Below are 24,145 nucleotides of genomic sequence, written 5' to 3' on the forward strand. Positions count from 1 at the left end.
AAACCACCATAATCTGATTGAACTGTTGCTTCCAGAAAAACCCCACCAACTTAAATTTGGATGAGAATGTGCAGTTATGTGTAGGATACGTGGACTCCCCTGCACACCTCTCTCTCTTCTCCACTGTGGTTTGTAAAGTCTCTCTATCTGACAGACCTTATAATCCTCCTTTGGTCCTTTGGGAAATCAGATCAGCATTATTATAGATTTATAGAGAACACATTTTTTAAAAATTTAGATTTTGTCCTGGTTTATAATTACATCTACACAACTCTTATACAAGAGCATGCATTCAAGTCAAAGAACACGAGAGAATTAGGCCAGATAAAAAAAGAAAGTTAAAAAAAGTAAAGGTAGAGATAGTCTGGAGTATTCCACTAAACCGAGTCAAAGCTGTGTGTATGCCAGAATTTGATCTGCACTGAAAATAGATACAGAATAAAAAAATGAATGCAGAACCAGAACTAAATCTTATTGTTGTAAAACAACATTTTTAGTTAAAATGAAACATCACAGGCTTACTAAGGTTTAAAATTACTTTGATTAAACAATCATTCAGAGAAACTAAAAGAAAAATAACCTTTGCCAATGCCAGTGTCCGTTCAAAGTCCGTTCAAAGTAAATAATTCAGACGTGCGTTTATGTAACAGTTTTTATTTACATTTGTACATGGGACAAGAGCCAGAAATAGCTCCAGGGTTGAAAAAAACACTTGGAGGGGGAGAGAAAACAATTGGGGAAGTGCAAGAAGAGGACACACAATGCTTTATTAATAAGAAGAAACTGTTCCAACAGACGGCCACAAGTGGCCGGTGCAGCTGTGTCGGTGCATCTTTCCTGCCAGTTTTCATTCGTTCTGTTGTGTGAGGCAGTTGAATTATTAGTGCGAGGTGTCAGAAAACCTTCCAGCCCACTCTCACAGTGTCCCTCTAACCTCTAAGAATAGACCACGATGAGACGGACCCGGAGGGAAGCAGCAGAGTTTTTGTCTGTCCTGGTCAGAAAATGAACCTGATACAGGCACGAGAACGACGGCATCTAGTGGCTGATGTCAGATATTACACCCACTAATTTATGTTAAAGAGTTTGAGCTAAGGATAAACACTTAAATGTGGACTTTAGGAGGATTACAAATCATTTTATTATAATTAAACAAAATGGAAAAGTGAAACAACAGGAATTTTTCCACAGTCAATAACTTTAACATTTCAGGACAGTCGAGGTCAGTACAACATCCAGTATCAGTAAAAAGGAATTTAATGACTGCAGAGATGATTTATGAACACTGCTAAACAATAACTTGACCCACTTATGAATTTAAACTTTGCTCTTAATGTCACATGACAGGTGTAACAGCTCTATATATTCTTCTGTTACGTGAATAAAAGCCTTATTCCAACTTCCTTATTTCGACCCAGGACAGGATCTACATGGTAGGGATACAAACGGCAATTTTTTTTTTGGTTTAAAACTTCGGGTGTACTAGTTTTTAAAATCTTGAAAATATTTTTATTTATACAGAGTATTGATAAGCAGTTTATAACTGCTTATCCTCACTTTCATTTTTAAATTAATCCAAATCTGCACAAAATGTAATAGGTTCTCTTTCTGTCCTTACTCCTCTCACACATTTATGATAAAGTTCAGGTCAGCATTTTATTGTGAAATCTTGCTGACAGACACATCAGTGCTGTGTTTGTCTACAGATAAGATTCATACCTGGTTTGTAGTCATTTGAGTTGTTTGTTTTTCTTGATCAAAAACCTGGAATATATAGGAGAAAAAGGGAGATATGGAAATATTTTACAAATCACTTCTTTTTCAGTACCATAAAACAGCTTCATTATTACCAAGACAGCTCCTTCAAGAAGAAACACAGCTAAAGTAAAAACACACACATGCATACTCATATTCGGAAAGGTGTGAGAGAACATTGAGCAGTTTGATTGTTTAAATTGTGTTATTTTTCTTTCCTCTCAGAGATGTTACACAACATATTTTTGCTTTTTGTGGGTCTGCTGTCATTGGAACATGTGTCCTTTGCAGAGGTTCCTTCTTCACAAATAGGTAATTCAAAAATGTGTGAACTATGTCTATTAGCCTTACAGCCTGATACAACACATATATATGCTTATAGCCATGCACGTTGTGTACTTTCCCTTCCTGCTGTCAAAATGTAATTTTTTTAAACTTGCTTTAATTTTTAGTAAAGATCACAGAAACAAGAGAGTATGCTGAGAGGATGCAGAACTTTACCAGGACAAATTTTGAGCACTTGGAGAAAGTGAGGAACAGATCCATTCGTGTTGCAAGGAGCTGTAAAGACCTCAGGGACAGATATGATGAACGAGAAGGTAAGGACAAGATTCATAAATGTAACATAACAGTCCAAGGCATTTATGTCCTCTTAAGACTGAATTATGTTTTCTTAATGCTATAACATTTCCAGATGGAGTATACTACCTGACAACAGGTAATGGCATGCTGTACCAGACTTACTGTGACATGACCACAGCTGGAGGCGGATGGACGCTGGTGGCGAGCGTCCATGAGAACAGCGTTTATGGAAGGTGCACTGTGGGTGATCGCTGGTCCAGCCAGCAGGGCAACAATGCTGACCTGCCAGATGGAGACGGGAACTGGTCCAACAGAAACACCTTTGGAACAGTAGAGAGCGCCACTGCTGATGACTTTAAGGTAAAATAGCAAGTCACCAGTGGTGGAAAGAGACATTAACACTACTTTACTTTATTTTGAGGTTGGTTAAGTAATTCCATTTATTACTTTCTACTTCTTTTTAACTCATATTTTATTCCACTGCATTTAACTGATTGTAATAATATTTCACATCAGCATTACATATAAAAAGGCATAGTAAGATAATAAAATACATCCATTTAGTTCTGTTTCTACTGGATTTACCAGAAACTAGATGTAAAGAAGATAAAGAGTCAGTAAAACTTACCTTTGATTTGTGCACCGTTACTGTACTCTACTATCTAAAGCTAGCTAGCTACAATTACCTGCAACTAGCTGTACCTGAGGGTAAATAGGTAGAACATAATAAAGAGTTTAGAGCCCTTGTTGAGTCCTAGAAGTTCTGCTTTGATTTCTTTTTTCTCATTTTCCATGTCTGTTCCTCTCTCTGTCCCATCTTGCCATTACTGCCTCTTTTACTGTCTCTGTTATGAGTCTCTGTATTTAGGAATTGTCTTTTACTTTTTCAAAACTTACTTTTAAAGTAAGTTCTCTTTCATGATTTCAAAGGTTGATTGAAATGAGAAAATGTACCTATTTGTTGCAAAATAAGTATTGCATAAGTGTGGCAAAAGTCTTATTTAAAGTCACAGCAGTAATGTGTGCACGTTCCCAGAATCCAGGTTACTACGATATAACAGCTGAGGACATGTCTGTGTGGCACATTCCCAACAACTTCCCGCTGGAATTCTGGAACATGGAAGCTGCAGCCGTCCTCCGCTACCACACTGAAAACCGCTTCCTCAGACTGTATGGAGGAAATCTCTTTCAGCTCTTCAAGGTAATTTAGCTGTGCAGAAACCGAACTTATAACCAGGGTAAAAGGTCACAAACCGCTAGGTATCAATTACCTGGCAGCTACTGTCTGTCATTAACAAGGTGGTACTACTGCATGGGTGATACTTTGTACAAATGACTGTTGCCATTGATCTCTTTCTTTGGGTGGTCTGTGCATGGGAAAAGGAAACTGAAAAATAAGTGTTTTTGTTTGCATTTCTTTCTCTTTCTGTAACACTTGAAGACTCACACAAAGAAAGAATATTGCACTTATGACGTCTTTCTGTCAAAATGTCCTGTTCAATTAAATTGATAGTGTTAAATTTAAATAAATGGTAAGAAGTTACCTCTACAAAACAGAGATGCTGCACTTCTTCACTCCCTTCGGACACTATTTCTTTCTCCAGGTTTGGTCATTTTTCTCAGTGGTCTTCTCGTTTTGCCTGTAGCTGTTCCACAGAAGCAGGAAAGTCATATTCACACAGCCACACATGTTGATTTTTAAATTGTATTTTCAAAAGCATTACATTTGTTTGCTTTTCAGTCAGAAACTATTTACAGATATACAAATAACTCCAGCACTGGGCCATTTCTAACCAGTTAGAGCTGAGACTTTTTTAGTATAAAATAAAACAGTGGTTAAAAATGTTGTTAACTACACAAACAAACGTGCAGATCTACACATAATAAGACTGTCTCATCTTTTCAGCAATATCCAGTGAGATACAATGTTGGGTCATGCGGTGACAGAGGGCCAGCTATTCCAATCGTATACGACCACGGGGATAAGGAGTCCACCAGAATGTTGTATGGACCCAATTCAAGAAGTAAGAAGATCATGTATGAAGAAAATAATGGTAATAGAGAGGTTTTTTAACAATTAGCCATAATGGCTGATAGGGTATAGTTGTCACCCCGGCAGTCGTTTGGGGAGGACACTTAAGCTTGTGAATGTCGCTTGAGAATGAGGAAATGTAGAAGCTTAACAATGCATGCGATGCAGGATTTTGAAACAGATACCATTAGGGGCCCCAAGTTCCTGAAGGCTCTGGACGTTGTACGGCTGTCCTGGTTGACACGCCTCTGCAATGTTGCGTGGAGATCAGGGGCAGTACCTGTGGACTGGCAGACCGGGGTGGTGGTCCCCATCTTTAAGAAGGGGGACCGGAGGGTGTGTTCCAACTACAGGGGGATCACACTCCTCAGCCTCCCTGGGAAAGTCTATGCCAGGGTGCTGGAAAGGAGAGTTCGTCCGCTAGTCGAACCTCGGATACAGGAGGAACAATGCGGTTTTCGTCCTGGTCGCGGAACACTGGACCAGCTCTTTATCCTCTCGAGGATACTTGAGGGTGCATGGGAGTTTGCCCAACCAGTCTATATGTGTTTTGTGGACTTGGAGAAGGCATTCGACCGTGTCCCTCGGGGTGTCCTGTGGGAGGTGTTGCGGGAGTATGGGGTGTCTGGCCCATTGCTACGGGCCATTCGATCCCTATACAACCGTTGCAAGAGCTTGGTTTGCATTGCCGGCAATAAGTTGGACTCGTTCCCGGTGGGTGATGGGCTCCGCCAGGGCTGCCCTTTGTCTCTGGTTCTGTTCATAATTTTTATGGACAGGATTTCTAGGCGCAGCCAAGTGGCGGAGGGCTTTCGCTTTGGTGGCCTCAGAATCTCATCTCTGATTTTTGCGGATGATGTGGTTCTGTTGGCTTCATCGGGTGGGGGCCTCCAGCTCGCACTGGAACGGTTCGCAGCTGAGTGTGAAGCAGCGGGAATGAGGATCAGCACCTCCAAATCTGAGGCCATGGTTCTCAGCCGGAAAAGGGTGGAGTGCCCACTCCGGGTCGGGGATGAGTTCCTGCCCCAAGTGGAGGAGTTCAAGTATCTCGGGGTCTTGTTCGCGAGTGATGGGAGAAGGGAGCCGGAGATCAACAGACGGATTGGGGCTGCAGCTGCAGTAATGCGGACGCTGCACCGGTCCGTCGTGGTGAAGAGGGAGCTGAGTGTAAAAGCGAAGCTCTCAATTTACCGGTCGATCTACGTCCCTACCCTCACCTATGGCCACGAGCTGTGGGTAATGACCGAAAGAACGAGATCGCGGATACAAGCGGCAGAAATGAGCTTCCTCCGAAGGGTGGCTGGCCTCTCCCTTAGAGATAGGGTGAGAAGTTCGGCCATCTGGGAGGGGCTCAGAGTAGAGCAGCTGCTGCTCCACATCGAAAGGAGCCAGCTGAGGTGGTTCGGGCATCTGACAAGGATGCCCCCTGGGCGCCTCCCGGGTGAGGTGTTCCAGGCATGTCCCACCGGGAGGAGGCCCCGGGGCAGACCCAGGACACGCTGGAGAGATTATATCTCTCGGCTGGCCTGGGAACACCTTGGTGTTCCCCCGGATAAGCTGGAGGAGGTGGCCGGGGAGAGGGAGGTCTGGGCCTCTTTGCTTAGGCTGCTGCCCCCGCGACCCGGCCTCGGATAAAGCGGATGAAGATGGATGGATGGATACCATTAGGTGTGTCTGCTAGAAGGCTGCACTGCTAGAAGGGGTAGCACTGATGGCTTTTGTTTTTACCGTCACTGGTCAATGTAAATTATAGATCTGGATTAGCATTAAATGTTTGCTTATTTTTTGTGTAAATTACAACACAGTGTTAAGACTCAAATTTTTTTTTCAATTTCATAATTTGGTGTTTAAATATACTTGGTTTCATGTTTTCTGTTTGAAAGATGAGTTTGAACCAGGCTTCATCACATTTAGAGCTATAAACCGTGAACGTGCCGCCATGGCTATCTGCTCTGGTGTCAAACCAACTGTTGGTTGTGACACTGAACATGTGAGTAATCAATCATCACACATCTGCTGGCAACGAGTCATCACAACAAATGGTATCAAGTGTGCTGACAATATTTGTGTGTGTGTGTTTGCAGTACTGTATAGGAGGAGTAGGATATTTCCACCCTGAGCAGTGTGGGGACTTCCCATCATTTGACTACGACAGACTGGGTGGGATGCAAGGCTGGAGCGCCTCCAGAGAGATGACCGAGGCTGCTGTCTTACTGTTTTACCGCTGAGAGGATTTGTGTACATGTAGCCTCTGACTAAAGTCTGTTCAGCAGTCCCAGCTGTAACCAGATCAGGGAAGACTACAGATTTTTTAAAAACTTTTTTTTACATATATTAATCACATAGTTTCTACATATAAAAAGAAATGGTAATTGAGAGATTATTAAGAGTCATTTGTAATTAAGGCACACACCAGCAGTAAAGAACTGTGTATTCAAATAAAATGATTAAAAGATGAGCTCTCTGAAATTATTTTGGGTACTTGTATTTAATAGTCAGTAGACATGAAATGCGGGAGACAAATATAAATATGAACGGACAATATTGGCAGTTTATTTGTTACCAATAAACCAGTTATTATACCAATAACATTAGTTTGGAGATCACCTATACACTATATTGCCAAAAGTATTTGCTCGTCTGCCTTCACAAGGAGATAAACTTGAGTAACATCCCATTCACCGCTCTAATTCATCCCAAAGGTGCTCTGTTGTGTTAAGCTCAGGACTCTGTGCAGGCCAGTTTAGTTCTTCACCACACCAAACTCGCTCATCCATGTATTTATGGATATAAATATATGGATGAGCATAACTACACTGATTTGCAGTCATGTTGGAACAGGAAGGGGCCATCCCCAAACCCACAAAGTTGGGAACATGAAATTCTCCAAAATGTCTTGGGATGTTGAAGCATCAAGACTTCCTCTCACTGGAACTAAGGTGCTGAGCCCAGCTCCTGAGGAACAACCCTGCACTATAATCCCTCTACACCAAACTTAACACTCGACACAGTATAATCAGAAAAGTACCGTTCTTCTGGCAATCACGAAACCCAGACTTGGTCATCAGATTGCCAGTCTGAGTGTGATTTGTTACTTCAAGAAACACACCTTCACTGCACTGCACTCTAGAGCAGTATGTAGCGATGGGCTCTGAAGAAAGTTGTTGATCTGTCCACTATGCGTGACCATTTTGTGGCTGAGCTGCTGTCGTTCCCAATCGTTTCCACTTTGTTTTAACACCACTAACCACTGACTGTAGAATATTTAGTACTCCTCAGAGTGACCCATTCTTTCGTCCTGGATCTTTTTTCCCCTCATTTTTTGTTTGATGCACCAAATGTTTTCAGCTTGTGAAAGATCTGGACTGCAGATAGAAATTTCTGCACCTAGAAAAAAAGGCACTCAAAGTACTTAAATAAATTAACTAACATGAAACACATGACAGACAGGGGAGCAAAAGAGAGATGAAAAGTACTGACATAGTTAAAAGTACAACATAGAGGACAAGACAAGACAGACTTACACCAAAGACAGAAAAAGACTCATAAACACAGAGACATGGATGAACATAAACTAGAATAAAAACCAACTAAACTCTAACTAAATAATAAAACAAGAACTTTACATTATTTTAATATAACATAAGAAATCAAAAATATAATATAAACTGAAAATGCTGGGTCCCCTGATAGATAGCTGACAGTTAATAAGCCAGCAGCTAATAAGCTAACACAGCCACTTCACTAAGTTAGCTGAGTTCATTGCGGTAGCTGAGACAGACTGCAAAGTTTTTAAGATTTACTCAGTGTGTTGTTCTGAGGTTGTTTTTTCTTTTTCTTTTGATACAATATTCTATTAGATACAGAAATTATGACAAAGTCTTTGAAATTTAGTTTCATGTCATTAGCGAAGATTTCAGAACTGATGAAAAAGACAGGGAGTAATTGTTGGGTAAGTGACATAAAAGCAAAGAGAAGTTAACTTTTAGTGATATGACCATGTAGAGAAGTGGCTGAATTTCTTTGAGAGGAATATGTTGCTGCACGCCAGTCTTTTAAAAATCAGAATTCTCGTTTACGTCTCTTTCAAAAATGTTTAATTACTAGAAACCAAATGTGGCTACTTTACTCACCTTGATGAGCAACATAGGTTCTTGTTCTGACCAAAGCAAAGATACTGGCAGGTCAAAACTTGGTGTATGCCTTACACTTGTAGGAACATAATACACTTGTAGGAACAAAGATCATTGTATAGAGTTGAGCTGCCAACTTCTTTGGGTTTACAGTGTTGTACGCTAAGGAAAAGTAAAAAATTATATAATAATAATTATATAATTATATAATTATTAATTATATATAATTAATAATCATTCTCCTTGGTGTGTCTTAGTGTGACAGAAAGGCAAAGCTGAGAAGTGTGAGGTAAATATTGTGTTTATTAAACAAACATCATTAATCTTGAAGAAAGGCAGGGATGACTCAGATCCTGCTAACTTCAGGCCAATTGCTCTTCAAAATTTTGATCGAAAGGTGATAACCAAAATTTTAGTAACTAGACTGAACAAGTACTTGACCTCTATTATTCACCCTGATCAAACGGGATTTATCCCTGGCAGACTTTTGTTGAGAAATCAGTTTTACCCCGGTTCTTTTTATTCCTCGAGCATCCAGAGATGGCACCGGACTCAGTAGTCATTTTCACAAAACTTTATTCATCTTTACTCATCTTCATTTATCTTTACTCTTCTTCATTTATCTTCATTTAAGCATGCACTTCTAGAAGGCAAGACGAGGCCGGTGTCCCTCTGCAAAAGTCTTCACCCCTTTGTTAGTTACAGCCAGCTTTATAGAAGTGACCCCATCATAAAACCCCCCACGGTGTGCTGCAAACTCTGTCTGTGTCTATGTGCACGAGCACATGAATGCCTACATGTGCACGTTCCCTCGTGTCTATGTGAGTGCTCGTGTGTGCCTGTGTACGCATACCTGTGTGTATGTGTGAGTGCACATGAGTGAGTGTGCGTGTGGATGTGTGTGCGTGACAGTTAAAACACTGTGGGTGTAGGTAACTCCCTAGAGGTCATAAAACCCCTCTCCCTTCCAGACCACAGGTATCCAGTTACAATGTTGAGACCCCCACCCATACATGCTCTGGGGAATTTCCACTCAGCATTAACTCTTCTCTGTTTTACTTTCACAGCTCAAGTGGGGGAGGGGTACCCTACAATCTACTCCTAAGTTCACGACACAGTCAGCCTTTATTATATTGAGGGCAGTGTCAGTGTCTCTACAACAGTTCTACATTCTATGATAACACATTTCTAAACTCTAAATCAGCTAAATATTCTACACTTTCTTTTTTCAATGTTAGACGTCTTCTCAACACCATCTATTCTGACCATGGTAGTTCGGGAGGAGCAGCAATTTTAGCTCTTGATGCACACAAAGCCTTTGATCAGGTTGAGTGGTTTTATAGGTTTGAGTCATTACGGAAGTTTGGGTTTGGTGAAATATTTATATCTTGGGTAAAATTAGTATATGCAAATCCAATCTGTTCAGTTCTCACAAATGGAGAGAGGTCGGCGCCATTTCCTTTGCAGCGCTCTGTTCAGCAGGGCTGCCCCCTGTCCCCTGCTCTATTTGCTCTGGCATTTAGTGGTGTGTGGATCGATACTGAAATATCGATTCTTCCGATACCAGCAATTTATGTTCTAGAATCGATTCTCATATTATAATATCGATATTTTAGTACTCTGTGGTAAATTTGTAGTTTTTCCATTAAAATGAACGCAATGGAAAGAAACTATACAATTCGGATCGTCTAATTTGGAAGGAACTACTTCCTCTTATGCCTTTCATAGTCATATGCGGAATACGGCTGTATAAATGTGTCGCAGCCCCTGGTATTCACACTCACAACAATGGCTGAGCGCAAACAGAGTCCTGTGTGGACACGTTGTTGTGGCAACACCACTGACCTCGTCAAACACCTCGGAGTAAATCACATCACAGAATATGATAAGCTTATGTTGAGGCGAACAGAAGAGGAGGACAGGGACAGGTGCTGCTAGGGCGAGACAGACGTCTCTCGCAGAGTCCTTTAGTGCTGCAGGCTGGCAACATGCTCAAATAGCGCACAACATCAGTTTTTTTTAAATTTCTATACGATTTTTCTGCATTATTAAGCAATAAAAACAAGTTGTCTGATGTCCTCTAATCATTATGAAGCAATATGGTTATGTTATTATTACAATTACATAATACAATTATATATTGTATTATGAAATGCAATGAAACATTAATTTTTTGTACAGAGTATCGGTATCGGATCAGTATCGCCGATACCACCCTGAATTTTACTTGGTATCGGATCGGAAAGGAAATCAGTGGTATCGCACATCACTACTGGCATTAGAGCCCCTTGCGATTAAGATAAGAGCACACCCAATAATACAAGGACTCTTGGTCAGAGGGGTTGAAACTGTTATTAGTTTGTACGCAGACGACGTACTATTATACCTGCGTAATGCAGAAGAATCTGTACCATCCCTTCCTAATCTGGTCACCTCATTTGGCAAAATTTCAGGATATACAATTAACTGGGTTAAAAGTGAACCTTTATCTAAAACCGGTTCGCCAAGTTTTCTTTGTAATGTTCCATTCAAAATAGTTAACGACCATCTCACATACCTTAGATTAACTGTTCCTAAAGATCCCAAATTAATTTTTTAAGCTTGAACTTTGCTGAATTCTTATCAACATTAAAGCATAACATCGAGTCATGGAAAATTCTTCCCCTATCTATGGTTGGTCGTATAAATTCCATAATAATGGTCTCTCTTCCTAGATTTCTGTATCTTTGCCAAAATCTTCCTATTTATCTCACTTCCTCTTTCTTTAAGGAGTTGGACTCAATTATTACTTCTTACATATGGAACAACAAGAATCCTAGGATTTCAAAACTACATCTACAAAAATCCAAATTGGAGGGAGGTCTGAGTTTACCAGTATTTAAACATTATTACTGGGCTGCAAATCTAAGAGCCTTGACCTTCTGGCAACAGACATCCTCAGATCTTGGTCATTTCAACATCCCCCTTTGGGTTAAATGGAGGCTGGCATTGTAAGGGACTCCTCTCTAGAGGCCCTGCTTTTCTCAAAAGTAGGGAGGGCTGAGAGTCTTAATAAACTGGGGTTTGTTCCGAAACAATCTGTGCGGATTTTAAACCAAGTTAGAGGCTTTTTTGAACTGCCAAACTCCTCTGTGCAGGCACCAATATGTGATAACCATGCCTTTTTGCCTCCTTGGGATGATAAATCCTACTATGTTTGGAAGGAGAAGGGCTTAATCAAATTCAAAGATCTTTATATAGATGGAAAATTTGCATCATCAGCTTAAGCAAAAATTCGATTTCCCATGAAATCCCATGAACATAACCTTTTTAAGGTGTTCCTGAGCCCTCCTTACTCCAAACATTTGATTTCTACAATTGTACATTTGTTTGATGACAGCATTGAAGTGCAGACTGCGAGGATAAGAGACGCTTGGAGGGAGGAATTGGGCATAGAAATATCAGAATCAATGTGGGACAAATGCCTATCAAAAATTCATTCCTGCTCTGTTAACAGCAAACATCAATTAATACAATTTAAAATTGTCCATCGGCTACATTATTCCAAGATTCGACTACACAAAATTTATCCTTCAACTTCCCCCATATGTGACAGATGTAAAACATCAGAGAGCACATTGGCTCACGCTCTCTGCCATTGCCCCTCATTGACCAATTTTTGGTCCAAAATATTTGATTGGTACTCTAAAGCTCAAGGGATTTCCATCTCACCCAATCCAGAAATTGCAGTTTTTGGCTGTGTACGTTCCAGAACTATCCCTGCGACTGTGCGGGTGCCAATCGACCTCGGAATGATGATTGTGAAAAGACTTATTCTAAAGGAATGGAAGTCCGCTGCTCCTCCCTCCTTCAGTGTCTGGCTCAATGACATGTTATCAGTCATTCAGCTGGAAAAAGTTCGATACCTGCAAACACCTGCAGCAAATGTTTTCTCAAAATCCTGGACTCCGTTTTGTACTCACCTTGAGAAAGCTCACGTTGTATAAACATGTACCATGGCACTGCAATTTCCCTGTTTATTACATATTCATGACATTTAATTCATTATGGATACTGGTAGTTTCAAATTGTAATGTTTTCTTTATTTTTTCTTTTGTATTTCCCTATTAATTATTATTATTGTGCTATTTCTTGTCCTATCATCTCAGCGCCTGAGCTGTATTTGTTTGTTGATGGGGTTTTCTATGCTGAAAAAATTAAAATAAAATATTGAAAAAAAATAAAAAAATAAACAAACATCAGTCAGGGAACTGACACTAGTTTGGGGATGAGACGGGGAAATATAAAGCATGATGCACACGTGTAGTGTGTTAGTTAAACTATCTTGTAAATATGTCTTTAATACAAAAAAGATTAATGTTTAACAATACAGGAGAGGGTGTGTGTGTGTGTGTGTGTGTGTGTGTGTGTGTGTGTGTGTTGTTCAGGAGCTGTAGAAAATACCATGTTTGAGCAATGCTCAAGAACGACTTCCTCTTGACCTGATTTTAAACTTTCCTCTTACTGTCATGTGAGCCAAACTTTCTCTTCATATTCTTCTGTCATGTGAATAAGTCTTATTCCTACTGCAGACTTCATGAGAGAATTTAAATAGTGGAGAAACAATCTGGAAATTAAACAACTCGGATTTAGTTGTCAGTCACTAAAAATGTTTTTTTTAAGAGCATTGTCAGTTTCACTGACTGTGAGTATCTTTCTTTGTTGCTTTTATAAATCACGTTGAACCTCATTGTCCTGCTGTGAATTTTCATGTAAAATCTCTTCAGGGAAAAAAAACACGGGGTTTAAACTAATTTCTGTTTTAAAAAAATACATGTAGTTTATTGTGTCAGATTGGCAGTCTGTCCGGAGTGTACCCCACTTCACGAACCATAGTACCTGGTGATAATGGTGAAAGAGTATTTAGTTTATTTTCTTTCTTACAGACAGTGGAAAAATGTCAGTCTTAGTTTTACTGGATCTCAGTGCAGCATTTGATACAGTTGACCACAACATATTACTCAAACGACTGGAGAACTGGGCAGGTCTTTCAGGAACTGTACTAAACTGGTTCAAAACATACTTAGAAAACAGGAAATACTTTGTATCAATAGGTAACTTCACATCTGAGCAGTAAGTATCACATGTGGAGTTCCCCAAGGTTCCATCTTGAGACCCCTTCTGTTTAACATTTACATGCTCCCACTGGCACAGATGATAAACAACAACAAAATAAACTACCACAGCTATGCAGATGACACACAAATATATATCACAATGTCACCAGGAGACCGAGGCCCTGTACAGGCTCTTGGTAAATGCATTGAGGAAATTAATGACTGGTTGTGCCACAATTTTCTCCAGCTAAACAAAAACAAAACTGAGGTAATAGTCTTTGGCGCCAAAGAAAAACGATTACAGGTCACCAGAGAACTTCAATCTATACATCTAAAAACCACAAACCAGGCGAGAAATTTGGGTGTAGTGATGGATGCAGACCTAAACTTAGAAAAACACATTAAGACAATAACAAAGTCAGCTTACTATCACCTCAAGAATATATCAAGCATAAAAGATCTGATGTCTCAACAGGACCTGGAAAAACTAGTCCATGCATTCATCTTTAGTAGGCTTGATTACTGTAACAGCATCTTTACAGGTCTACCTAAAAAATCAGTCAGACAACTACAGCTCATTCAGATCTCTGCTGCTCGAGTCCTCACTAAGACCAAAAAAGTGGACCACATCAGTCCAGCTCTGAGGTCCTTACACTGGCTGCCTGTCTGTCAGAGGATAGACTTTAACGTTCTGATGCTGGCCTATAAAGCTCTGAATGGTTTAGGACCAAAATACATCAGTGACCTCCTGACAAAGTATGAACCTTCCAGATCCCTCAGGTCATCTGGATCCGGTCTTTTATCAGTTCCCAGAGTCAGAACCAGACACGGAGAAGCTGCATTCAGCTTTTATGCTCCTTATACCTGGAACAAACTCCCAGAAAGCCTCAGATCAGCTGAAACACTCAGTTTATTTAAATCCAGGTTGAAGACTCACCTATTCTCAGCTGCATTTGAATAAAGCACCAAATCCACACTTTTAAGCTTAAATTTCAAAACTTACATTTAACTACTGATTTTATGTACTGTTCTGATTTTATCTGTTTTGATTTTATATACTGTTTTGTTTGTTTGTTTGTTAATTAGTTTGTTTGTTTGTTTGTTTGCTTGTTTTAATCAATTTTAAATCATGCTTTTATTTGTTTTTATTTCTAATGTCTCTGTAAAGCACTTTGAATCACCTTGTTGTTGAATTGTGCTATACAAATAAACTTGCCTTGCCTTGCCTTTTTTTTTATTCATGATCACTGGAGGCGCTTGAAATTTTCATGATTTGAATTTAAGTTGATTTGAACATAGTTTTTATGCTTATATATTCAAGGCTCATATGACAAGGTCCAAGCAAGCAAAAAAAAAAAAGGAACTTATTCAGCTTAATTGCACAAGTCCAAAAAATCCACAAGCTGAGGAAAACTAAAAATTCCAAGAACACAAGAGGCGGCATAGACGAGAAGAGGAAAGACTTTGGTGATGAAAACAGGAAAGACAGGGCTCTAAATATTCACACCGAAGGCCAATCAGAGCAAGCAGATACACATGGGCCAAACTAGACCCAGGCAATAAAAAATATCAGACATGGGAGGAAGTAAAACTACACATAAGACTCCAGAGGAATATAAAGCAGGACATGAATAACAAGAACCGAAGAAGCTAAAACATAAACAATAACTAGCACTAAAATACAACAAAATAAATAAATAAATAAATTAGTTATTCTTGACCAAGAATTATTAATTTCCTTTCTTCTTTCTTAAGAAATGAGCTTCATAATCTTCAAGACCTATTCAAACAAACAAAGGTGAATAAAACAAGCACACACATTATTACTATTTGTTTTTTTAAACTTAGGTTTCTTGAGATGGAGATGAATTAACTAAATATTCTGCTTGTTACGGCTACTGAAAAACCCTTTTATTTATTTAGTTCATTTAGTCATTTCACTTTTTTTGCTGCCATGCAGAAATATTTTAAAAATAATTTATCTTGAAGTTTTGACTTAAGTTCAGCAGAAAATTCAAGTTATTTTCTCAGACATTTGAGCTAGTGAGTTCAAATTTTGAGATGCAGAGCGGAATAAATTTATTAGACCGTCTATTGTTAACTAGAAGAACACACAAATATTTAAAAAATGCCTCAAATTTGTTAAAAATGAAAAATCATGTTTTTATTTATCAGACAAATTCCTGCTGAATTCATGTTTTATACCCAGTTTTGAGAACACTAGACTTCTCTGAGATGTTAGAAATTAAACATAAACATCCAAGCAGTAAAAAAATGTTTCTGTTCAGGAAAGAAAGTAAATATTTCTACATATTTGTCAAAACTCAAAAAAAGAATACTGACTTTTGAGATAATAACCTGAAATTTTGACATATGGATGCCTTTTTCCCCAGAGGTGGAAACAAGCTTCCATATTTTGATGTGTTGTGTCAGATAACATTTATCATCAAGCACCTAATATGTACTTTTTTCACCCACAGGAGATGTTACATCGCATAATTTTGCTTTTTGTGAGTCTGGTATTTTTGGAACAAGTATCCTTTGCAGATTTTACTTCTTCACAAATAGGTAATATGAAAACGTTTCAACTATTTCTATTAGCTTTCAGTGGTACAGCACACATACACGTAGCGACAAGAAAATACACCATCTGACACTTATCACCTATTAGGACATAATAAAATAATCGATCCTTAGCAGGTCTTAAAATGAGGTAAATACAACCTCAGATGAACAACAACTCAAAACATCTTACACCATGTCACTTTTTTCCATGTGGGAAAAAAGATGTTGTGCGCTTTTCACTGCTCAGCTTTCCAGTTGCCTTCTTGGCTCAGCACCACATACGGCTCGCTCCCTGGTCCCGGCAACATCCTCAAAAGGGGAGACATGATCAGATGATGGAGGTCAGGTATGTGAGTCAGCCTCAACTGACACCACACCCTGAACCCATTGCTCCACCCCTCCGCTGCAGCTGAGCCACAAGCCACACTCCGACGCAGACATGTTATAATATGTGTTGTTGTTTATCTGAAGTAGTATGAACCTAACTTAAAGGACCAAATTGTTTTCTATTATATTTTTCACACAACTGCAAATCTCCAGATTGCTTTACATGTGTACTTTCTTACATTTTCTTGACTTTGTTTTCAGAAAAATGCACAGAAACCACACGTGAGACAGAAGACTTTGAACAGCTGAAGAAACTCAGGAACAGATTCACTTATATTGCAAGAAGCTGTAAAGAGATCAAGGACCGATATGGTGAATATGAAGGTGAGGACAATACAATCACACAAATCACAAGTCATAATTATTTAACGGGCAACATTCAGGATATTTCTACCCTCTTAAAATGAAACTATGTTTTCTTAATACTTTGTTTCCAGATGGGGTGTACTACCTCACCACAGCTAATGGCATGCTGTACCAGACTTACTGTGATATGACTACTGCAGGAGGCGGATGGACGCTGGTGGCGAGCGTCCATGAGAACAGCATTTATGGAAGGTGCACAGCCGGCGATCGCTGGTCCAGCCAGCAGGGCAACAATGCTGACCTGCCTGATGGAGATGGAAACTGGTCCAACAGAAACACCTTTGGAACAGTAGAGAGCGCCACTGCTGATGACTTTAAGGTAAAATCAGCCGTGGTGGTAAAAACAGTGCTGGAATGGAACATTAACTGAAGCACTTTACTTAATTTACTTAAAACTGATTGTGAGATCATAAAATGCAACACACTGCTGTGGTTAGTTTGTTGGAAACTCATCAGTTTCTTGCCAGATGAATTGTTTAGACAGAAATGCTCACAGGATACAACAAGAAGAAGCAACAATTAAATTCCTTGGTTTATCGTCTGATTGTGAATCTTAACCATGATGTAAATAACAGTATTAAACACCAATTAATATCATAGATAAAATATTTACCATAGGAAAAAACATTCACTTTAGTGTCAAACACTTTTGATATTAAAGTATATTTTAGCTGGTTATAAGCTACAGTTCCAGCTTATGTCACTGAATTGGTTCGGTGCAGGTGGGCGTGGGATGTCACAAAAATTCTATTTGAAAAGAAAAGCAAAATATTTGAAAAGCAAAATGGAGCAATTTATGATGCAAAAGAAGTTAACTGGGCCAGAAGTGTTAATTTGAGTCATAACTATGTGCGTACCCTCACACAGAATCCAGGTTACTATGATATAACAGCTGAGGACATGTCTGTGTGGCACATTCCCAACAACTTGCCGCTGGAGCACTGGAACCAAGCAACTGCAGCCATCCTCCGCTACCACACTGAAAACCAGTTCCTCACATTGTATGGAGGAAATCTCTTTCAGCTGTTCAAGGTAATTAAAGCTCTGAAGAATTTATTAATTTGTTAATTTCAAAAACATTAATGATCAAGAGGAAAAGCTTCTGAAAATTGATCCAGTAGTTTAAATTCTGTAGTAAATCAGTCGTTTCCCAAGGTGGAACGTTGGTGGAACGTTGGAACGTTTTAAAGTTTCAAAAATTCCTGTGAAAAGATCGTTAGTTGTCTGCTGCATCAATGGTATACTTGTCCCGAGAAATAAAGGCTGTGAACTGAACTTTGAAAATATCACAGATACATGTCTACTACTTCCTCCAAAGAACAATGCAAACTGGTTCTAACCAGAAAAGAAAGAGAAGTGAGAGACCCCAGAGCACAACTGAACAGGAGGATGACTCACTGGTCACTTTATTAGAGATACTTAGTTGATACCAACTTGGATCCCCTTTGCCTTCTGAGCTGCCTCAATTCCTTGTGGCCAAAGTGTGCCAAGAAAATATTACACCACCTTTGCATCACAACCAGGCTTAATTGTTGATACAAGACAGGATGGAGCCACGCCTTCATGTTGTTTATGCCAGATTCTGATCCTGCCATCCACTTCAAAATGTTCTTGGAAGACGTTTTTTTTACTGCAGAATATAAACCACTGGATCAATTTTCAGAGGCTTTACTCTTTACTTTTATACATATATGTGTGTGTTTCTGTGTGAGCGTGTGTCCATACATACACACTCATGACAAACCCCCCCAACACTGTTGCAGCAATATCCGGTGAGATACAAAGTTGGAACATGCAGTGACAGAGGGCCAGCTATTCCCATCATATACGACCACGGAGACGCGGAGTCCACCAAAAAGTTGTATGGACCCAATCCAAGAAGTAAGAAGCTCATTTAATCAGATTGAAAATGATAATTTGGATCATTAGAAGACAATTAATTAGACAATTAATGTGTAATAAGAGTCTTTTACATATTTTACACATAAAATAGTTGTTTAAACTTGCAACACAAAATGAATAACAGAGTTTTTAAGTATTTATGAAAGTACTCTATTAATTAAACCAGTTGTCATATGAATTTTTATTTAATTATTTAATTTGTTTGTTTGTTTGAATGAAAGGGGAGTTTGAACCAGGCTTCATCACTTTCAGAGCAATAAACTGGGAATCTGCGGCCATGGCTATCTGCTCTGGTGTCAAGCCGACTGTCGGTTGCAACACTGAACATGTGAGTAATCAGTCGTCACACATCTGCCAATACTGTGTGAGTACACATGGTGTAAAAACCCTGTTTTTAGTATTGTATAGGAGGAGGAGGATATTTCAACCCTGAGGAGCAGTGTGGGGACTTCCCATCGTTTGACTACGACAGACTGGGCAAAGAGCAAGGCTGGAGCGCCTCCAAAGAGATGACCGAGGCTGCTGTGTTACTGTTTTACCGCTGAGTGGGTTTGCGTAGCCTCGACTATAGTCAGTCCCAGCTGTAACCAGATCAGGTGACATCAGATTTATTTGTACAGCCATCAATCATAAAATTTCTCTTTTATTGGAGAACAAATCAGAAGTTGACAGTGAAAGAATCATTTGTAATTAAGCAACACAAACCGTAGATGGCACTGCTGAACTGTGTAGTTACACGAAACATTCAAAGTTGTTTTTACTGGAATTAATTTGACAGTTTGTTTTAGTCAGCAGAGAAAAAGAAAGATGAACTGCGAATAGATTTCATGGTCACGGTCTAACCTTCAATTTTTATGAAAAAAAATTTGCATGTAAGTCATCCTCATTATTATTGACGAGCACATAGACCTAAAATACTCAGGACTAACCAGTGAAACTGAGTATTTTTTAAATGTTGTGTCCATTGCTTCCACTGACAGCTCATGACATAAAAACCTTCAGGTGGTCTAGAGGTCACCTATAGCTGAAAGACAAACTGGCCACGCTGGCTGGATATAGCCATGGACTTCAAACAGATGCTGGAGGTCTAAAGCTTGCACATTTGTTCCCTTGTGTGACGTGTGTCCTCTGATTCTTGGAACTAAAGATCTGATTAATTAAACATCAAATTTTCACTGAAGGTTTAGTAAGAAATGTGGTAAAGATGAAATGCGTTTCCATGGAAACCCTGCTTTGATTAGAATGTTATTAACCTGATCTAGAGCTATATTAAAAGCTAAGACTAGGTGTGGCTTTATTTAACCTAAAAGACAGACAGACAAACAAATGAACAAACAAACAACACCCACACTTGAAAACTAACTGAAATGACTTTTTGAAATAAAAACAAAATACAAATATTTGCAGTAAATGTCCTTACTTGTAGTTTTTAACAACACAGCGAGTATGACGCATTTGTTTGATGAGACATGAGATAACTAAACGAGCAAATACCCAGCCTCACAAAGTGTTGTGTCTTTATTGTAATACCTGTTTTAACTTTTCCAAATTTTAGCAGGACAAACACTCTTCATATAATAATAATAAGAAAAGCAAGAAAAACAAAAATCCCCCTAAAACTAACACTGAAACTAGCCTAAACTGAATCCAAACCTTTCTAAACAGTAACACCAGAGCTGAAAATACAAAACTGTAACATTTAACAACGAATGCTGAGCTTGCGGTAAACGTAACTGCTTTTTTTTTTTTTTTTACGTCTCTACCATTTTACTTACCTGACTTCTTACGACCATGGGTCTGATACAACCTTTGGTTAAGACAGCTAACGACTGCACTGCAAGCAGAAATGATGAATATAAATGTAGGTATTCATTTTTTTCTTTTTAGGAATAATGCACATCTTATTTATTTAATAAATAAATAAATATATTTATATCCCCCCCTCCTGTATGCCACTCTACGAGTCAGCTGAGCTAGAAACTTAAAAAGAAAAACAAAACAAAACTCTTATGGAAGAATACTCTACTCGGAAAACATGTATTGGTAAAATATAGCAAGAATAAAATTGTTCTAATTGTCACTAAAAGAAAATGAAAAACAATTAAGATGATTAAATATTTAACAAGTTAAAGAAAGGGGATGAAACGGGGTACAGGTGAGGATTTCCGGTGTAGTCTCGATTTTCTGCACTACGCAAACAAAATTCAAAATAATGGGAGTTTATTTTTCACATTATTGACCTCCAGTCTTTAATAATCATTCTCCTCGGTGTTTCTTAGTGTGACAGAAAAGCAAAACTGAGAAGTGTGAGGTAAATATTGTGTTTAATAAACAAACATCAGTCAGGGAACTGACATTAGTCTGGGGATGGAGACGGGGAAATATATAAAGCACAATGCACATGTGTAGTGGTGGAGGGGGGGACATATTTATCTGTTACACAAGGTGCCCCCCGTACAGTAGGAGCAGGAAGTTCTATATAACATACAGATCAGGATCCAAGTCTACGGTACAAAAACTTAGCAGCAACATGTTAACATCGGAGACCAAGGGGCTAACAAAGTAGTTTCATTTAGAAAAAAGTCACAGTATTCTTTAAGCATAAATTTGTTAAAAAGGTAAAAACAGTCCTAAGCATCCTCTAGGGTCAATGCTACTCACAAGATCTGTGTGTGAAATACATAGGTAGGGAAATTATCTATACATTTATACTCTAATATAAAGACCTTCTGGTAATGGCACAGTACAAACTTCCAGGAAACGCGACAAAAATATACAATGTCTTCACGTCACATTTGCAGATTAAAATGTAACTAAAGGTCTCTGGCAAGCACAATAGTTTCAGTGATCCAAAAAAAAAAAGAAAAAAACAACTTCTCACCATTTTGTTAGTTCAGCTATCTTGACAGATTATGTCTTTTTAATACAAAAATAAGGACAAATACTGTATAAATTAATATATATTAAAAGAATCAGATTGATACATGGGGAATCTACTGAATAAGTACAGGTATTTATGATACAATAAATACTTGTCATTCATGACTGGGGACAGAATAAACGGACTGAAGTGTGTTTATCCTGGCAGGTAATAGGTTTACCTCTATAGGTGAGAGTATTTATGTGTGTTTGTGTTTGTGTGTGTTGTTCAGTAGCTGTAGAAAATAGCACATGATTGAGCACAGCTGTGTGTAGGATCATGCACACAGTCTCAGAGGGTTCAGGAGGTCTGTTAAAAGGGAGACTGCAGACTGCAGTGGTGATTTCTTGTGAAGGTTGTCACTGCTCGCCCTCTCCCAGTGCCTTAACGCAGCTCCTCCTAGTGGTGAGTCTGTGGTACTAAGGTTACTCCTAAAACACACAACTGGGGGACAGGAAGCAGGAAGTCTGTGGTCAGGAAGTGGTCAGCTGTCAGTGACACGTCAGTCCTCCAGGGAAGAGACAAGTGTGGCACACCATTAGAGTCATCATGACCAACAAAAAGAAGTAGATAAAAGGAAAAAGTCAACTTCTGTGTGTGTGTGTGTGTGTTTTTTTTGTCTTTTTCGCCACTTCATAATAAAAAATAAGTCTGTTTTCGTACTTTACAATACAATTCGACATCCCCACCGAGGAAGCATCAATCATCAGTCCAGCACTGACAAGAAAAGAAACTTTTTTTTTGTTTGTTTTTTAAGGGTTTAAAAAAAGGTGGTGGGGGGTACTGTGCATGGTTTCCTCACGGGGAATTGGGATCTTGGACAACAGGGGGTGGGGGATCAAGTAAGGCGAGCAGGAACACAGAACATGTCTGGAGAACAGAAAAATCTGCTGAGGGTGTCGTCTCTGTTTTTTCTTTCTTTTTTTTTTTTATGAAGAACACTTTGTACAGCCGCACTTGACAACTTTCTCCACTTCCTGGACAAAAGAAGACCCGTCAGTGCACTGGAACGTGTATTTCCTGCGTTTGCTGCGAAGGGGGGTGCAGCAGGTGCCCTGTCCTTCTGCTCCCCCCGGGCAGCTGCCTCGACACTCTAAACGGGAGACCTTCTCCTGGGTTTGGCACGCCGCGTAGCCTTGCTGTCTCTGGTAGACATCTCGGACCCGTTCCCCTCGGCAGGCCACCTCTGCGGACACAAGGAACAGAAAGAATATTTGCAAGGTGTCCAAAGTTTTTACTGAGAACTCCACCAATTCTGCACATCATGGGAAAAGGTTGTCTGGCTTTGGCAACAAAGTAAGAAATATATTAGGAATGATATGACTACTGTTTGGATTTCTTTTTAAAAAAAAGAGTTTTGTGGGAATGAAATGTTCAAACAGGAGTGCTCTATTGTGTTCAAATGACAGGCAATCTTAATGGTAAAAGCAGCAACACAACAAGTCAGTACACCAATGACACAAAGAGGACAGCAAGAAGAGGAAAAAATGGCACGAACATGAAGAATAAAGAAAAACCCTTTCTAGAAATAAACTGCTGAGTGAACTGTTCATAAAACTTTCGGGTTTAATTTGGTTCAATGGCGTTAGTTTAGTAGAAGTCGATGTCTGCTGTTGGTTCAACTAAATTCAGATGTAAAAGAAAGTTTTTTCTAGAAGCCTTTTTAACAACTCGACAGCTGAAAACTTGATTTTTGTCAATCAAACACTTTATTTGTTTCATATTTAGGAATTTGGTAGTAACATTGAAGTGATACTACTACACTACTACAAAGACTCGTAGTATGTGGTATGAAAGACTTTCTGTATCTGGTTTTGTGTCAGTGGAGCTGAGTCGGTCTGTCCTTCACTGCCATCCAGTAAGCAGCGGCTGGGCCCGGAGCTCGTCAGGATTATCCATGATGGACGGTGACCTCATCTCCACCACAGCTTCAAGTCAGGTTTCCTAATTAGTTTATTCAGTCTGTTGGTGTCATCAGCTCTGATGTTGCTCCGCCAACAGACCGCAGCAAAGTACACTTCAATCGCCTCAAATGGCCCATCAATTTGTTGCACACACTGAATAGCTCAGCCTGAAAAACTGGCCTGCCATGTGTGTATTTTATTTGAAATTACAACGCAATTATTTACAAATATTTAACACTACAATAACGGGGTAAAAGGAAATGAAGAAATAATTATACCTTAAGTAATGTGTATGTACTTTTACACATGCTATATATGTATAGTTTTGCTTTGTATAGTATAGTCCTGAAAAAATATGACTTGTTCTAATGTATCTACCTTAATGTTTTTGTAGGTAAACAGAATTACAGTGTAATTCTCCTGTGGAGCTCCTGTGCTGCTCATCAACACAGCAGACAGCTCTCCTCAGTCTTGCATCTGTCAGGTCGTCAGTAATCCATTAG

General features: G+C 39.2%; 2 protein-coding genes across 5 annotated transcripts in view; one reads left to right on the forward strand and one right to left on the reverse strand.

The window, feature by feature from the left end:
* The first annotated feature begins 1,395 nt into the window (after window positions 1-1,395).
* On the forward strand, window positions 1,396-20,486 carry LOC309708906 (uncharacterized protein). The gene is made up of 17 exons (XM_082537257.1): window positions 1,396-1,433; window positions 1,826-1,884; window positions 1,981-2,067; window positions 2,208-2,354; window positions 2,450-2,697; window positions 3,374-3,538; window positions 4,244-4,361; window positions 6,253-6,359; window positions 6,454-6,584; window positions 15,354-15,396; window positions 16,079-16,166; window positions 16,752-16,874; window positions 16,988-17,235; window positions 17,784-17,948; window positions 18,680-18,797; window positions 19,040-19,146; window positions 19,217-20,486. The coding sequence occupies exons 3-17, from the start codon at window positions 1,983-1,985 to the stop codon at window positions 19,361-19,363; spliced, it is 2,040 nt and encodes a 679-aa protein (XP_082393383.1). The 5' UTR covers window positions 1,396-1,433; window positions 1,826-1,884; window positions 1,981-1,982; the 3' UTR covers window positions 19,364-20,486.
* Window positions 20,487-21,125: 639 nt separating this feature from the next.
* The window catches only part of slit2 (slit homolog 2), a 103,212-nt gene continuing 100,192 nt past the window's right edge, over window positions 21,126-24,145 (reverse strand). For all 4 annotated transcript variants that reach the window (XM_082536314.1, XM_082536312.1, XM_082536313.1 and 1 more), the window contains one exon: window positions 21,126-22,924. In XM_082536314.1, coding sequence (XP_082392440.1) covers window positions 22,668-22,924 — 257 coding nt within the window. In that variant the 3' untranslated portion in view covers window positions 21,126-22,667. The remainder of the gene's footprint in view (window positions 22,925-24,145) is intronic.

The sequence above is a fragment of the Aulonocara stuartgranti genome (assembly GCF_965226115.1).
Source record: "Aulonocara stuartgranti genome assembly, chromosome: 6".
Lineage (NCBI taxonomy): Eukaryota > Metazoa > Chordata > Actinopteri > Cichliformes > Cichlidae > Aulonocara > Aulonocara stuartgranti.

Coding starts and splice junctions, on each gene's coding strand:
- LOC309708906 (XM_082537257.1), top strand. CDS start 1,983: ATGTTACACAACATATTTTTGCTTTTTGTGGGTCTGCTGTCATTGGAA. Junction 4,362..6,252: donor GTATGGACCCAATTCAAGAA/GTAAGAAGATCA, acceptor TCTGTTTGAAAG/ATGAGTTTGAACCAGGCTTC. Junction 19,147..19,216: donor TCGGTTGCAACACTGAACAT/GTGAGTAATCAG, acceptor CCCTGTTTTTAG/TATTGTATAGGAGGAGGAGG.